Raw genomic sequence first — 17,431 nt, forward strand, 5'->3', positions numbered from 1 at the left:
ATATCTATTTCGCCATGTTATCTATGATACTATATTAGCGTACTTTTTAGTATGTTAGTACAGAAACCAAGACTGTAAATTCAGTGGTGTGGAAAGTTTCATGGTATCATTGAACTTTGTTTCAGTCTCCATGGTCTCCTAATTCACTGGTAGCTCGGTGGTTAAGGTACTGGACTAGTAATCAGAAGGTTGCCGGTTAAAGCCCCCAGCACCACCAGGTTGCCACTGTTGGACCCCTGAGCAAAACCCTTAATCCTCAATTACTCAAAATCGTGTTCAGTCATAACTGTAAGTTGCTTTGGATAAAAGTGTCTGCTGAAATGCCAAAAATTTACTTGTTAATGTAATTCCCCATTAATGACCGATTAGCTTCAGCTGCTGACTTTTCCGTGCCCATATAAATAAGGTTAGTTTGAATGCACCCATCAGGAACCAAACAAAGCAATGCTCTCTTGGCAGGATCAGGTCTCCTTATGCTGACAGGATATTCATCAGTATGGTCAGATGTACCCCAAGAATCTCCAAACAAACTGGAACATGGATGACACTGCCCACTGTCAAGCAGGGTTTACGTCACTGTGGGCTTAGAGGCTGCCTGGCCCCTGGTCCAAAATTGACTTGACTGGATTTTGTTGCATGTCACATCATGAGCTTCTTTGTTGCTGACAAATTTCCTCTCAGCATAAGGGTGAACGTTTGAATTTTCATCCTTACCCTGGCAAGAGACCACTGTTCCATGTAGTTTTCTAATATATACATCAGACTATTTATACTATTTTTATTTATTTATATGGGCACAAAAAGTCGTAAGCAGTAATATAATAATTACTGTAATTGAATTAGTTAAGATAAGATTCCTTTATTGATCCCCATGGGGGAAATTTGAGTGTTACAGCAGCTCCAGTACAGTGTAAGTACAGTAAATAGAGTAGAATAAAATAAAAAAATAAGGAAATTATAAAAACATTAGCTGTGTTATGCAATTACTATTATACAGTACAACCGTATAATAAAAACACTATATATTCTATATGTAAATATATACATACTGTATGTGTGAATAATGAAACATACAGTCCAGTGCTGGAAAAAAGGGTAGGGGGGGATCGAGTTATTGTAGGGGGGTAGCTGGCTCATCATAGAAGCCATGCTAGGAAGTTAAATAACAGTATAGAACGTACAATATCACCAAATAAATCATCTAAATTGTTGTATGTATATTTTGCACCAGCATATATTTATATATATATAATAACAAACTCACTCACTATAAACTTCCGAAAGAAGTTGTTTGGACCTAGAGAATGTGTTGTAGTTAATCACTGTGAAAAATTAATATCATGCATCACCTATTTTGTGTTTTTTGGTCCTAGTGTGTTATGCTATCAGTTAGTTTGTAACACACTACACAGTTCTGTGTTATGTAATGTATTGTTTTGGAAATGTTTTGATGCCTGGTAGATAATATCTGTTGTTTTTCCCTGTTGGCTGAAATCTGACTCTTGAATAATTTTGCTTTGATGAAAGTGTTTCCTTACAGCACACTAGAATACATGGAAAAGAGCCTGGTTCATAACTTGTCAGATGTGTAAATTAAAGTTAGGACAGTGAGTAGAAACAAGTCAGCCAGTTTTGTCTGTGTTTTGACTTGGTGGAGGGAGCATGAAGGCTGGGGCTTTCCCTGCTGCTTTGTGTCCTGGTAAGCTTGCACTTACTAAGAGAACAGTGCATTTGAAAACCATTTAATACAGTTAAAAATATGTTATCAGAAATTTTTTACAAAAGAGTGTAAGTGTAGCGACCTATAACATGATGGTTGTGTTTTCTATGAATGCAAACTTACACTGATCAGCCATAACATTAAAACCACCTTCTTGTTTCTACACTCACTGTCCATTTTAGCAGCTCCACTTACCATATAGGAGCACTTTGTAGTTCTACAATTACTGACTGTAGTCCATCTGTTTCTCTGCATGCTTTGTTACCCCCCTTTCATGCTGTTCTTCAATGGTCAGGACCACCACAGATCAGGTATTATTTGGGTGGTGGATCATTCTCAGCACTGCAGTGACACTGACATGGTGGTGGTGTGTTAGTGTGTGTTGTGCTGGTATGAGTGGATCAGACACAGCAGCGCTGCTGGACTCACTCACTGTCATATACTCACTATTAGACACTCCTACCTAGTTGGTCCACCTTGTAGTTGTAAAGTCAGAGACGATCGCTCATCTATTGCTGCTGTTTGAGTTGGTCATCTTCTAGACGTTCATCAGTGGTCACAGGACGCTGCCCACGGGGCGCTGTTGGCTGGATATTTTTGGTTGGTGGACTAGTCTCAGTCCAGCAGTGACGGTGAGGTGTTTAAAAACTCCAGCAGCGCTGCTGTGTCTTATCCACCACGATGTCAGTGTCACTGCAGTGCTGAGAATGATCCACCACCTAAATAATACCTGCTCTGTGGGGGTCCTGTGGGGGTCCTGACCATTGAAGAACAGCACGAAAAGGGGGCTAACAAAGTATGTAGAGAAACAGATGGACTACAGTCAGTAATTGTAGAACTACAAAGTGCCTCTATATGGTAAGTGGAGCTGATAAAATGGACAGTGAGTGTAGAAACAAGGAGGGGGTTTAATGTTATGGTTGATCGGTGTACATTCGGCATGGTGGCTTAGTGGGTAGCACTGTCACCTAACAGCAAGGAGGCCCTGGGTTCGATTCTCAGGTGGAGCGGTCCGGGTCCTTTCTGTGTGGAGTTTGCATGTTCTCCCCGAGTCCAAAAACATGCAAGTGAGGTGAACTGGAGATACAAAATTGTCCATGACTGTGTTCGACCTAAAAGACTTGAATTGATGAATCTTGTGTAATCTGCTGCTGAAAAAGTTCTACTAGTTACTAAATGCAAGGGTTCACATACTTTTATTCAGCCAAGACATTTAATACTGATGTATTCAGTATCCAAACAAATGTTTGAACAGCGTTTAGGCAAGTCCAGTTGACTACAAAGGGTTCACAAACTTTTTCTCACACGACTTTTTCTGCTACTTTGTTTCTCACTTCTTGCAGTGACAGCAAAGCTTCTTACTTGCTCCCTGCAATGCTGACCATAATGGTGGTATGGGAGTAACGTGACAGTGGGGGTGGATCTCCAAGCTCTCGACACACAGACAAACACACAATGCCTCTGTCTGGTCCAAGAGGCCGGCTGGAGTAAACGAGGAACGTCGCGAACGCCAGCATGGACGAATCGGCCCTCCTGGATCTTCTGGAGTGCCCGGTTTGCCTGGAGCGGCTGGACGCCACGGCGAAGGTTCTGCCGTGCCAGCACACGTTTTGCCGGCGCTGCCTGCTCGGCATCGTGGGATCACGTGGCGAGCTGCGGTGCCCGGAGTGCCGAACACTGGTGGAGAGCGGCGTGGATGAGTTGCCCAGCAACATTCTCCTCGTGCGTCTGCTCGATGGAATCAAGCAGCGGCCATGGCGAGCGGGCACGGGCTGTGCCAACGGCTTGGCCGGTGGGGGAGGCAGAGAGCAGACGAATGCAGGAGGGCAGCCCCAGAGAGTGCAGACCAAGAGTACCCCAGTCAGGGTGAGTGAGTTTTTTCCCATCATCCAGCTGAGTAAAATAGTGGTTGATTACAGTTTGTATGCTGTTTGATGCTGTATTCATGTGCCCTTTAAATGTTTGTAAAAATGTGTTACTCATTTTGTACAGGGGAAAAACAGGGCTGAATTGACTGCTTTGTGTATAAAGTGGGTGTCTATGCTCAGAGGAAATTTGTCCATTTGGTCAGATGTAATGTAATTATATCCAGAATCAGGTCTTTTATAACTTAGAAGCTTCTGGAACATTGGTAATATTGACGACAAGTAATTTTTTTTTTAAGCGATTTTAAGCCATTTTAAATGAGGGGTTTCTTTTTTGTACATTACCCTGTAAGCTCCTACTGATGTCACTAATGTGGTTCTTGTATTACATTTGATCTATGGATCTATGGACTGCATAATAGGCACAGTCTCACCCTATTTATATGGACACAAAGAATATTTAGTATTTAGTCATTGTTTATACTAAGGAATCAGAAAGCCATGCCACTAGGTTAAATGACATTAGAAAACTTTCTACACCACTAAAATATCAAATTAATTTCAGTTTGTAGTGCATATGCTGTGGATCTCTGGTCCTCACGTATGTACCTGAGAGATGAGAGAGTAACAGAACTCTGATAAGTTGGTATTGCTCGGATATAATATACACTGATCAGCCATAACATTAAAACCACCTCCTTGTTTCTACACTCACTGTCCATTTTATCAGCTCCACTTACTATATAGAAGCACTTTGTAGTTCTACAATTACTGACTGTAGTCCATCTGTTTTTTTACATGCTTTGTTAGCCCCCTTTCATGCTGTTCTTCAATGGTCAGGACCCCCACAGGACCACCACAGAGCAGGTATTATTTAGGTGGTGGATCATTCTCAGCACTGCAGTGACACTGACATGGTGGTGGTGTGTTAGTGTGTGTTGTGCTGGTATGAGTGGTTCAGACACAGCAGAGCTGCTGGAGTTTTTAAATACCGTGTCCACTCACTGTCCACTCTATTAGACACTCCTACCTAGTTGGTCCACCTTGTAGATGTAAAGTCAGAGACGATCGCTCATCTATTACTGCTGTTTGAGTTGGTCATCTTCTAGACCTTCATCAGTGGTCACAGGACGCTGCCCACGTGGCGCTATTGGCTGGATATTTTTGGTTGGTGGACTATTTTCAGTCCAGCAGTGACAGTGAGGTGTTTAAAAACTCCATCAGTGCTGCTGTGTCTGATCCACTCATACCAGCACAACACACACTAACACACCACCACCATGTCAGTGTCACTGCAGTGCTGAGAATGATCCACCACCTAAATAATACCTGCTCTGTGGTGGTCCTGGGAGAGTCGTGACCATTGAAGAACAGCATGAAAGGGGGCTAACAAAGCATGCAGAGAAACAGATGGACTACAGTCAGTAATTGTAGAACTACAAAGGTAAGTGGAGCTGATAAAATGGACAGTGTGTGTGGAAACAATGTTATGGCTGATCGGTATATATATATATATATATATATATATATATATGAACTTTAGCACGGGCAGCAGGGTGGCTCAAGAAGGTCATGGGTGGAGAGCTCTGGGTCCTTTCTGTGTGGAGTTTGCATGTTCTCCCCGTGTCTGAGCGGGTTTCCTCCCGGAGTTCCAGGTTCCTTCCAAAGTGAGGTGAGGTGAATTGGAGATAAAAAAAAATGTCCATGACTGTGTTTGGCATTAAATAAGCTGGTTGATATTACAGCTGTTTTGGCCTTTTTCCACCATCATAGTGCCAGTTTCAGTGCCCTCTGCCATGCTGAAAAGCTGGTTCTCGGGTACAGAAAAAATAATGAAATGCTACTGGTCTTGACCCAAGAACTGGTGGCTTTGGTGGCATTAGTGGTGTTATTTTCTCACCATATTTATTTGATGTATTTGAGTTCCTAGATCCAGTTTAAAAAAGTAAATAGGAGGATTTTTGTACCTTAATGCTGTGAAATTAAATAATGCAACGCCCTTGGTGATCTGGCAAGTGCAGCCAACCAAACAGAAGCTTTTCTGCTTATGCCAAATAAGTCAAGGGTAGAACTTTCCTAATAGTTCTGAACACCTGCTCTATAGCCCAGTTCCCATCTAAAGCTCTGTGGTTTCCTGCGTTCCAGAAGTCGACGTCAAAGAGTGGCGAGAGAAACGAACTGAACTCCGCTTCACCCGGCGTGTGCATGCTGGCGCACGGTGGAATCGGAGACAAAGAGAAAAGTATACACGGTGGTGCCGCCGTTATTGTGGCCGCACACAACCGTGTGTTTGTGTAGCGCCATCGTACACTCGCGGCGAGATGTTTTGCTTATCTGGCGATGAACCTGGCCGGTTGTCATGACGGCAGCTTGTTTTGTTTGCTCTTTTTCGGCCGTCTTGCTCTCGGTCTGAATCGGGACCAAAACACAGATGTCCCTGTAATCACCCTCTTCTTTTCTGCTCGCATTACTCTTAGTCATCGGCTCTTTTGTTCTGAGCGCACGGAGAGTCAAATTCGGTCGCAGCCAGCTTCTGTAAAGCCTTTTCTCCTCAAGCCGTCTATTAGGGTTCAGGTTACGACTAAATTGGACCCTTTGGTGGCTGATTTACTGTTCATTTGACCAGGTTAACATATACGAGCTGAGTATCGCCTGCTTCAAAGAAAATATTGCTTGATTTGAATCTGTGGTTCTGCTGGAAAATCTTTTAAACCTTAATATAACGTGATATGGTTACTAATTAGCTGGACTTTGGTTTAATACCAGTTTCAGGTTCATATCACAGACCAGTACCTTAAAAAGTGGAATATATGGGCACAAGCTTGATGGCCATTTCATTGGCGTTAATAGGAGGTCCCCCTTTTATTTATCTAAATTAATAAAAAAAAATTCAGCTCCACTTACCATATAGAAGCACTTTGTAGTTCTACAATTACTGAATGTAGTCCATCTGTTTCTCTGCATGCTTTGTTAGCCCCCTTTTATGTTCTTCAATGGTCACGACTCTCCCAGGACCACTACAGAGCAGGTATTATTTAGGTGGTGGATCATTCTCAGCACTGCAGTGACACTGACATGGTGGTGGTGTGTTAGTGTGTGTTGTGCTGGTATGAGTGGATCAGACACCTCACTGTCACTGCTGAATTAAGAATATATCCAGCCAACAGCGCCATGTGGGCAGCGTCCTGTGACCACTGATGAAGGTCTTATTGATGACCAACTCATCAGCAGCAATAGATGAGCGATCGTCTCTGACTTTACATCTACAAGGTGGACCAACTAGGTAGGAGTGTCTAATAGTGGACAGTGAGTGGACACGGTGTTTAAAAACTCCAGCAGCACTGCTGTGTCTGATCCATACATACCAGCACAACACACACTAACACAACACCATCATGTCAGTGTCACTGCAGTGCTGAGAATGATCCACCACCTAAATAATACCTGCTCTGTAGTGGTCCTGTGGGGGTCCCGACCATTGAAGAATAGAGTGAAAGCAAGCTTAAAGTATGTAGAGAAACAGATGGACTACAGTCAGTAATTGTAAAACTTCAAAGTGCTTCTATATGGTAAGTGGAGCTGATAAAATGGACAGTGAGTGTAGAAACAAGTCTGAGTGTCTTTCCTCCGGGAGCTCCGGTAAGGTGAATTGGAGATACAATGACTGTGTTAAAATCCATGATGTTAAAAATAAGTTGACTTTATACACCTGTTAGACTAGATGTGGCTGAATCGCTTAGATCAAGAGGGGTGTCCACATAATTTTGAAATGTCTGTTTGGATACATTTACATAGTCTTTCATGTTGAAGCCTGATAGAGGAAGATGCACCTGTTTCGGGTTAAGCAGCTCTCATCTCAGAGATTACAGAGCAAATGCTGGGGCTCATGAGTACCAGCGTGCTCTTTGACCTCTTTCTTTTTTTTTTTTTTTCATCTTCACCCAGCCACCACCTATATGCCCCGGTTGCCACCCTGCACATCTCTCTCGCTCTGTCTGTCTACCCGAACGTGACGAGCTGAGCGCACTAATGAAGTAAACATCACACGTGGTGCGTCGCTTCACCGACATGCGCAGCTGTCAAGCCCATAAAGGTTTCAGACGAACGGGGGTGGAAGGCGTGAAGGGAATCGGAACAAGGGCTGGAGGATGGGACGAGACGCGGCATGAAAGAAAAAAAAAAAGTGCTAGGTGTCAGGAGCTGAAATGGCCCGAGGAACAAATGTCACCCTGCCGCCTGGGCTCAGTCTGCCGCGTTTAAAGAAGCAGAAGTCGGGTGCTTGGTGGCAGACGGTCTGAAACATGGTCTGGCACTGCTGTACAAGCACAGGTGGCTGTAAGTGTCAGTCACCTTCATGCCCCTGCAAAGATCACGCCTACTGTCTGGTTGAGGTGTCGGCATGAGCAGCGGGGACATACAAAGAACATAAAGTGGTCCTCTCTGCATCTTAAACATGGGAAGCGTTTTGCGCTTCAATGTTAGCCTCGAAGCAAACTGCAGCTTTGCTCAGCGCTAGGCTTGAACGGTGCAGTAAAACGCCATCATCTCTATATGGATATCTATCACCATTTCGCTCCTGGCTAAATTTGCCGCTCCTATGGTCTAATGCTTAAGGATCTGATTGGCTAGCCCTCCACCATGAACAGCTCAAGTTCCCAAATACAAAACTCGGGGTGCTATCGACGAGACCGGGCTCCCAACGATGTGTTTTCTTTTCATTGCATGAGACGAATATTCATTTATGTGGAATAACCTGTCAAATCCACACATGTATCTGTGTTTAGCACATTTCCCTCTGTTTCACTTTTAAACTTGTGTTATAGCTTAAGGTGCTGAGAAATGGTGAGAATCAACTTTTCCGAGAATCTAAAATACCCATCATTAAAAACAAAAGCTTAACGTGGTTTAATGTATTAAAAGAAAGACACTTGAGCCGCTCGGGTGGCGCAGCGATAAAACACACGCTGTTCAATACATCGTATCGAATTTCGGCTCTGCCTTGCCGGCTGAGGCTGAGTGGCCACATGAACAACGATTGGCCTGTTGTTCAGATAAGGGGCGGTACTAAAGCCGGATGGGGACTCTCTCTCAGACTCTCAGCACAGAGATGGGGAAGGAGTGCGGTAGGGGGTGTGGCCCTCCATGCACAGCGCTGTACCGCACTGCACTCGTCAAGTGTAGGTGATAAGATGTTCAATTGCTGTGCAACATGTCGGAGGGGGCGTGGAGCAGCCTCGTCCTCCCCAATCAGGAGCAGGGACCAGCATTAGTGAGAGGATGATTGATGGGTAGAAATTGGATGCGCTAAAGTTGGAGAAAAAGGGGTAAAAAAGAAAAAAAGACAGACACATGAACAGTACAATAAATCACGTTAAGTGTTGTTCGTACAGCCTGAGTGGCTTTTACCGTGTCATATCAAACAGTTCGTCTCATGGGAGGCGCTTCGCAAAGGCAAGCGGCAAACCAGGTCAAAGTTTATCGCGAGCCCATCACAGGAAAAGTGTAGGGTGCGCGCCGGCAAGCTAAAGAGCTCCGTCACACTCCATAGAAAACAGCGGCTTAGTCGGCGCAAAAGCGTTTTTGCCGCTTTTAATGTAAATGCGCCATACGGGTGCACAGGTGGTGCAGCGAACACTGCACTCGCCGAGCGACCAGATCGAGATTTCTAGCATGTCGGATATCTCAATCCGAGTTGCACAACTGGCAATGAGTGCTATGTCGAACGCAGGATACATGCATGGGAGGAGTGTGGCTGTACAGGGGCTTAATACAGTTTACAGTAATCCCTCCTCGATCGCGGGGGTTGCGTTCCAGAACCCCCCGCGAAAGGTGAAAATCCGCGAAGTAAAAACCATGTGTTTATATGGTTATTTTTATATATTTTAAGCCCTTATAAACCCTCCCACACTCTTATAAACATTTCCTGCACAGTTATACAGCATAAAGCAGAATCTAATGCGTCTCTCCTTCGCTGAGCCAATCAGCACCCAGGATTCTTAACCGCGTGCTCTGATTGGGTAGCTTCTCAGCCATCCGCCAATAGCGTCCCGTGTATGAAATCAACTGGGCAAACCAACTGAGGAAGCATGTATCAGAAATAAAAAGACTCCTTGTCGGCAGAAATCCGCGATTTATATTTAGACATGCTTGCATATAAAATCCACGATAGAGTGAAGCCGCAAAAGTCGAAGCACGATATAGCGAGGGATTACTGTATATCGTAATACACCGGCACACACACACAAGTTTTACAGTATTTCTGACCTGATTGTTCTCTACGAAACACCAACGTTGCATTGCAAAAATATTAATTAACCTCAAACTCACTATAGAGCAATCCAAGCAAAATCCACTAAGATTCATTTTTTTTTTCTCTTTGTTTTTACGCGCACAAACTTTGATCGCTTGCTACTTGTTGACGTGCATGTTTGGACGTGGTATCGCGTTTGTTTTCGTGACAAAACGATATTTGGGAGACCCGAGAAGCTCGCTTCGATTCCAGTTGGTGATAGATGGTGTAGTGTGAAACCCCCATCACCGATCAGTCGTGTAGTGTGAATTATACACCGACTGAAAAGACTCCCGAGTGCAATAGATTCAGTCGTGTAGTGTGAACTGTACAGCGACCCGGCAAATCAGAAAGTCGTGTAGTGTGAACTTGGCAGAAGAGGCTATAAGGGGTCAAAAGCCGAAGCTCTGCACTGGATTGGTATTCCTGCCTAGTGGCCAGTGTTTCCCAGTAGAACTGGACCCGCGTTCACCCCGACTAGGATAAAATAATCAGCGATTAATGAAATGTAATGTTTCTAGAGCAAAATCTGGTGAAAAGCTTCACATTCGTCTTGCAAGACATTGCGAGCTGAAGCTTTTATGGTTGAACAAATCAGCAGGAACGTCCTGCGCTCCAAAGGAAGTCTGCGCTAGTTTAAGAGTCCGATTTACTGTGCAAACATGCTCAAGGGTCACCTTTTGTTTGTGTGAGACAGATTGAACGGCTGGTTTTATTTTAACCGATGGTGGCTTTGTACTTTGTGTGCAGCCCTTGAGATAGGTAGATTGTTACCCTGTCATTTCTCTCATTTCTCTCAACCTGTGTCCACGGTCATTCGTGTAGGCCTACTAACTAGTTGGTGTAGATTAACCTGCACCGTCCAACAACTGCATATGTGAAGTCACCACTTTTTTTTCTAAACATGTTCGAGGACGTCTGTGCTAGCCTTCAACCCCTCTCGGCCACCACCGGAGTCATGTGTGTGTGTGATGATGTTTTGTGCTACTAAAGGGAATCGGATATGACAAAATTTGAGAAACTGTCAGTGGCAAATGCAAGAGGTACTGTGTATATAGTATATAAGCCAAAAAATTTAGACCACCCCCCCCATGAGCTCCCTCATTGTGCAACACCCAGTTCCTACATATATCCAATTTTATACTATACAGTGTATCACAAAAGTGAGTACACCCCTCACATTTCTGCAGATATTTAAGTATATCTTTTCATGGGACAACACTGACAAAATGACACTTTGACACAATGAAAAGTAGTCTGTGTGCAGCTTATATAACAGTGTAAATTTATTCTTTCCTCAAAATAACTCAATATACAGCCATTAATGTCTAAACCACCGGCAACAAAAGTGAGTACACCCCTTAGTGAAAGTTCCTGAAGTGTCAATATTTTGTGTGGCCACCATTATTTCCCAGAACTGCCTTAACTCTCCTGGGCATGGAGTTTACCAGAGCTTCACAGGTTGCCACTGGAATGCTTTTCCACTCCTCCATGACGACATCACGGAGCTGGCGGATATTCGAGACTTTGCGCTCCTCCACCTTCCGCTTGAGGATGCCCCAAAGATGTTCTATTGGGTTTAGGTCTGGAGACATGCTTCTGCCAGTCCATCACCTTTACCCTCAGCCTCTTCAATAAAGCAGTGGTCGTCTTAGAGGTGTGTTTGGGGTCATTATCATGCTGGAACACTGCCCTGCGACCCAGTTTCCGGAGGGAGGGGATCATGCTCTGCTTCAGTATTTCACAGTACATATTGGAGTTCATGTGTCCCTCAATGAAATGTAACTCCCCAACACCTGCTGCACTCATACAGCCCCAGACCATGGCATTCCCACCACCATGCTTGACTGTAGGCATGACACACTTATCTTTGTACTCCTCACCTGATTGCTGCCACACATGCTTGAGACCATCTGAACCAAACAAATTAACCTTGGTCTCATCAGACCATAGGACATGGTTCCAGTTATCCATGTCCTTTGTTGACATGTCTTCAGCAAACTGTTTGCGGGCTTTCTTGTGTAGAGACTTCAGAAGAGGCTTCCTTCTGGGGTGACAGCCATGCAGACCAATTTGATGTAGTGTGCGGCGTATGGTCTGAGCACTGACAGGCTGACCCCCCACCTTTTCAATCTCTGCAGCATTGCTGACAGCACTCCTGCGCCTATCTTTCAAAGACAGCAGTTGGATGTGACGCTGAGCACGTGCACTCAGCTTCTTTGGACGACCAACGCGAGGTCTGTTCTGAGTGGACCCTGCTCTTTTAAAACGCTGGATGATCTTGGCCACTGTGCTGCAGCTCAGTTTCAGGGTGTTGGCAATCTTCTTGTAGCCTTGGCCATCTTCATGTAGCGCAACAATTCGTCTTTTAAGATCCTCAGAGAGTTCTTTGCCATGAGGTGCCATGTTGGAACTTTCAGTGACCAGTATGAGAGAGTGTGAGAGCTGTACTACTAAATTGAACACACCTGCTTCCTATGCACACCTAAGACCTAGTAACACTAACGAGTCACATGACATTTTGGAGGGAAAATGACAAGCAGTGCTCAATTTGGACATTTAGGGGTGTAGTCTCTTAGGGGTGTACTCACTTTTGTTGCCGGTGGTTTAGACAGTAATGGCTGTATATTGAGTTATTTTGAGGGAAGAATAAATTTACACTGTTATATAAGCTGCACACAGACTACTTTTCATTGTGTCAAAGTGTCATTTTGTCAGTGTTGTCCCATGAAAAGATATACTTAAATATCTGCAGAAATGTGAGGGGTGTACTCACTTTTGTGATACACTGTATATGTTTTTTTTAATAAGTTTAAAATCAAAAGACATATCGTGTTAGTTCAAAGTTAATTTAGCTCCTGGTGCTAGCTGGCTAATAGCATTTTTGCTGCTCAAATGGTCTAATACGCTCTGCAGAGTGATCTGATTGTCAAGTACAAATCTCAGCAGTGCTATCGACCTGGCTGGGCTCCGAACAGACACAATTGGTTCTGCCTCATAGGAGAAGGTTGATGGAATTTCTCCTATTTGCCGCTGCAGAAGTGCAACCTCTGCTGTCTGGTCGAGGTGACCACAAGTGGTGGATCATTCACAGAGAGCATAGCGTGACCCTCCTGTATTATGGCTCTGTCCGGGAATCCACGGCTAGCTTGTTAAAAGAAGCAGCCTGCCGACTTCATGCTTGTCTGGAAGAGCATCTGTTATTCTGTGGCTCTTCGGGTGGCATGGTTGCTCGGTGGGTAGCACTGTCGCCTCACAGCAAGAAGGTCCTGGGTTCGATGCCCAGGTAAAGTGCATGTTCTTCCCATGTGTGTGCAAACGCCTTTTTTTTTTTTTTTTTTTTTTTTTTTTTTTTTTAATTATCAAACCCCCCCCCCCCCCTGTGTTCTCTATACTGATTCGACCTTTTTTGCCGCTGACTGAGGACCCCACTCAACTGACTTGCGCCCCCTCCGGCACGCAATCAGTACAGCCTGCATTTTTCGCCTGCACGAGCCGAGTTCATACACCGAGAGACACTGCGCACGGAGGGTCACACCCCCCTCAATGTTATTCCTCAGCCCTGTGCAGGCACCGTCAGTCAACCAGCAGGGGCCGCAGTCGTACCAGTTATGAGGACCTATGCTCTACCCCTAACCCTGAACAACAGCCAAACGTTGTTCATACTGCCGCCCAACCCAGTCGGAAAGGCAGAGCTGAGTTTCGATACGATGTATCTAGAAACCCAACTCTGGTGCGCTAGCGTACTTTACCGCTGCGCCACCTGAGCGGCTGTGCAAACGCTTCTTTGTTAAAATGTAAAGGTTGATGATTAAATTTAGTAGTAAGAAATTGTACTGAGCTGTTCTTGCTCCTCGATGTTCCCGCTTCATGACAGCACACTTAGAATTCACCAGATGTGGTTCGGTGATAAAAACACACGCTGGAACCAGAGCTGGGATCTCGAATACATCGTATCGAATCCCAGCTCTGCCTGCCGGCTAGGCTGAGCGGCCACATGAACAACGATTGGCCTGTTGTTCAGATATGGGTGGGATTAAGCCGGATAGGGACTCGTAACTAATGCAATCACGACCTCTGCTGGCTGATTGATGGCACCTGCACAGAGATGAGAGAAGAGTGCTCTCAGGGTGTGTCTCTCCGTACACAGTGCTGAGCTGCACTGCACTCGTCAAAGTGTAGGTGATAAGATGCATACGGCATGCTGCCCACGTGTCGGAGGGGGCGTGGGTTAGCTTTGTTCTCCTCAATCAGAGCAGGGATCGGCATTGGTGGAGAGGAAGCATGATAAAAGGGGGAAAAAAAAAGAAATGTGGCATTCTATGACAAAGCATCTGTGTGACTGGAATATATAAAAGTCGGCACGTGAGCTAAAATCAGTCAGCGGCTGCTCAGCATCATGGGATAGGTTTCTTCATACACTCCTCGCTTTGATGTGTGAAGCTTTTCATTTTCCCAATTCTGCCAGCATGAGTGTTTCTGGTCCGCTCACCACTCAGGATGATGATGCCCTCAGTAGGGTTGCTGTTTATTCCCTCCCGTGACCGGCCACGCCACTTTGACTCACACTGGCCCTTTGTGATGACGTCATTCACGCCGCAAAGACCTCTGGCTGGCTCAGCCCTGTGTCACGGCACCCTCTTGTTAAGGCCAAAGCCCTCCAGCCAACGCTGTACTTAACTCAGTCGGACAGAGACACACGGACACACACAGGCTCGGACTTATAGAACCCGCACAGATCCGCACATACAGACAGATACACTCAGACATGGGGACACAGACAGAGATATAGAGACACATTCATGATGTGGTGCGCTTGGTGGTTACTGCTAAGAAGTGGGGTTCGAATCCACAGCAGTGGTATTGGCTGGTCGGGCGTCTACATGTAGACACAATTTGCCTGTCTGCAGGTGAACGACCAAGGTCCCTTGATGGGCTGGCATCCTGTCCCCAGTGATTCTGTACTGAACCAACAGACTTTTAAGCAATAGGTGCGTCTGAAAGATCTGCTCTCAGTAATAACTGTGAAGTATGGTGGAGGAGGTAAGTCGGAGTGTACATAGAACGAGCCGTAGAGAAACGGTTTGCTGAGTGTGTCATGGAAGAACATGACTGACACATCTGTGGGATGTGTTGCACAGCTGTCCTCAGTGATTCGGGGGAAACCGAACCCTCTGCGTCCCTGACCAGGATAAGGCGGTGTAGGAAACATGACGATAAATAAAAAATTATAATAACTAAACCAACAGACCTTTAAGCAATTGGTGCGTCTGCAGTAATTAGGTGCATGTAGTGTATCTGTGAAGTATGGTGGAGGAGAAATGAGTTGCGAATCAAGGGAGCCTTTTTACTTCCATGTAAGGAAAAACCTGCATAGAACGAACCGTAGAGAAACGGTTTGCTGAGTTTGTCATGGAAGAGCATGACTGACACGTCTGTGGGATGTGTTGCACAGCTGTCCTCAGTTATTCTGGGGTAACCAGGACCCTCTGTGACCCTGACCAGGATAAAGCAGTGCAAGAAACATGAAGACAAAATGAAAAAACAAGTAAATGAACTTGCAGACCTTTAAGCAATCGGTGCATCTGAAAGATCTGCTCTCAGTAATTAGGTGCATGTAATGTAGCTGTGAAGTATGGTGGAGGAGGATTGAGTAGCAGTTTTTGATGGTTCAAATGAGCCTTTTACTTCCATATAAGGAAAAAAGCTAACACTAGAAACCTGTGCATACAACGAACCCTAGAGAAACATGGCCGACGCATCTGTGGGATATGATTCTGGGGAAACTGGACCCTCTGTGACCCTGACCAGGATAAAGCAGTTCAAGCCATGAAGATAAAATGAATAACTGAACTCATAGACCTTTAAGCAATAGGTGCATTTAAAAGATCTGCTCTGTTATTATGTGCATGTACGTAGTGTAGCTGTAAAGTATGGTGGAGGAGGAATGAGTTAAAGTTTTTTTTTTTTTACCGGACCCTCTGTGACCCTGATCAGGATAAAGTGATGCAAGAAACATGAAGACAAAATGAAAAAATAAATAAATGAACTTGCAGACCTTTAAGTAATGGGTGTGGCTGCATTCAGTAATTAGGAAGGGAGAGGAATGTTCTTATATCATAGTCTATGTAGCTGTGAAGTATGGTGGAGGACAAATAAGTTGAGCTTAGACACATACAGACATATGCACAGCCGGACCAACTCCGTGCTAGATGTACTTTTTTTATTTTGTAATTCTTGCATTATGTTCAACTCTGGTGCACGCCTCCAGATGTTGTAGTTTACATTTGATATTTCTGGCAACCCGTAAATTGCATACATCAGACAATCAGCAAAAGCCAGTTTTGCACATCATTTATTTAGCCTTTTAAATCTTGCTGTAAATTATCAGCAGTTGTTTTGCTGGAAGCAGTTGCCAGATCCTTGTTTATTCCTCTCAACTGGGTTTGTGTTTAAATAGTTCAGTTTTTTTTTTGGTTGTTGTTTTCCAAATTCTAACTTTCTGGCTTTCAGTCATTAAGCTAATGACCTGACGTTAGCACGTTAGCTAACAGCGCCAGTCCTGTGCATTTGGATGCAGTGTTTGTGTATGGGTGTAGCCTGCAGTCTGTGAGGAGTCTGTGTTCTAGCCTTTTTGTATCTGTACCCGGAGGTTACATTTCGCAAGAGGGAGGTGCGAGGTGATCCAGCTGTAGCTTGGGATACACACCCTCTGATATATTGTGCCTCGGGGCAAGGGTGTGGGTAAGAGTGTAGCGTGTGGAGCATGTGTGGGTGTAAATGCTGCGTTTTCTTTCACCTTAGATTACAGGTGAGCTCGATCTTGGGTTGTTTTTGTTTTTCTTTTTTGGAATACGTTGGGCATGTGGGTCTTTCATTAGTGTTACAAGTTTATCTGATGATGGAAACTCCTGTCGTACCTCACACACACACACAGGTCTACACACAGGTCTACACATGCACCATGTGTTTTGTACAGGTTGTGCTATGCTTCCTTAGAAGTCTGAGAACATGAAACAAACGTCTGAAAACCTGAAGCTTCTATTCATCTGACGGTTACTTCTATTCAATCATGTCTGTTTAGACACCCAGATGGCCATTAGCACCGCTAAGATTCAAACCCAGATCTCAGCTCAGGTGGGCTAGCATAATAGACCACTGCTCGACCCGACCATCTGGGAATGTAAATAAATTCAAGTACAGTGGTGCCTTAAAACTCGACGTCAGTTGGTTCTGGGAGTGGCGTCGTTGAGTTTCAAGGTATTTTTTCCCATTTGGATGTATAAGAAACCTGTTCATGCGTTCCATGGTCCTGTGGAACTGCTAGATCCCACCCCCATAGTCCGGTCATCCAGCCCTAGCAGAAACATCGCAGGCACTGTCGATTATGCCTGCTGGGTGGCGCCCAGCTGACCGGTGGCAACGCTAAGTTTCGAACCGAGGAGTTCAGAATATCGGCGCTGGTGGGCTAGCGGAATATCCCGCTGTGCCACCTGGGCGCCTTTGTGGAGGCTTTGTTACATCTTGTAAACCACAGTGGGACCAGATTGTACAGAG

The 17,431-nt window shown here is 44.9% G+C and overlaps 1 protein-coding gene across 3 annotated transcripts in view; it reads left to right on the forward strand.

The window, feature by feature from the left end:
- sh3rf1 (SH3 domain containing ring finger 1) overlaps positions 1-17,431 on the forward strand; it is an 82,449-nt gene that overhangs the window by 1,023 nt on the left and 63,995 nt on the right. For all 3 annotated transcript variants that reach the window (XM_063001884.1, XM_063001886.1, XM_063001885.1), the window contains exon 2: positions 3,064-3,586. In XM_063001884.1, coding sequence (XP_062857954.1) covers positions 3,236-3,586 — 351 coding nt within the window. In that variant the 5' untranslated portion in view covers positions 3,064-3,235. The remainder of the gene's footprint in view (positions 1-3,063; positions 3,587-17,431) is intronic.

This window comes from Trichomycterus rosablanca, chromosome 9 (assembly GCF_030014385.1).
Source record: "Trichomycterus rosablanca isolate fTriRos1 chromosome 9, fTriRos1.hap1, whole genome shotgun sequence".
In the NCBI taxonomy this organism is placed as follows: Eukaryota; Metazoa; Chordata; class Actinopteri; order Siluriformes; family Trichomycteridae; genus Trichomycterus; species Trichomycterus rosablanca.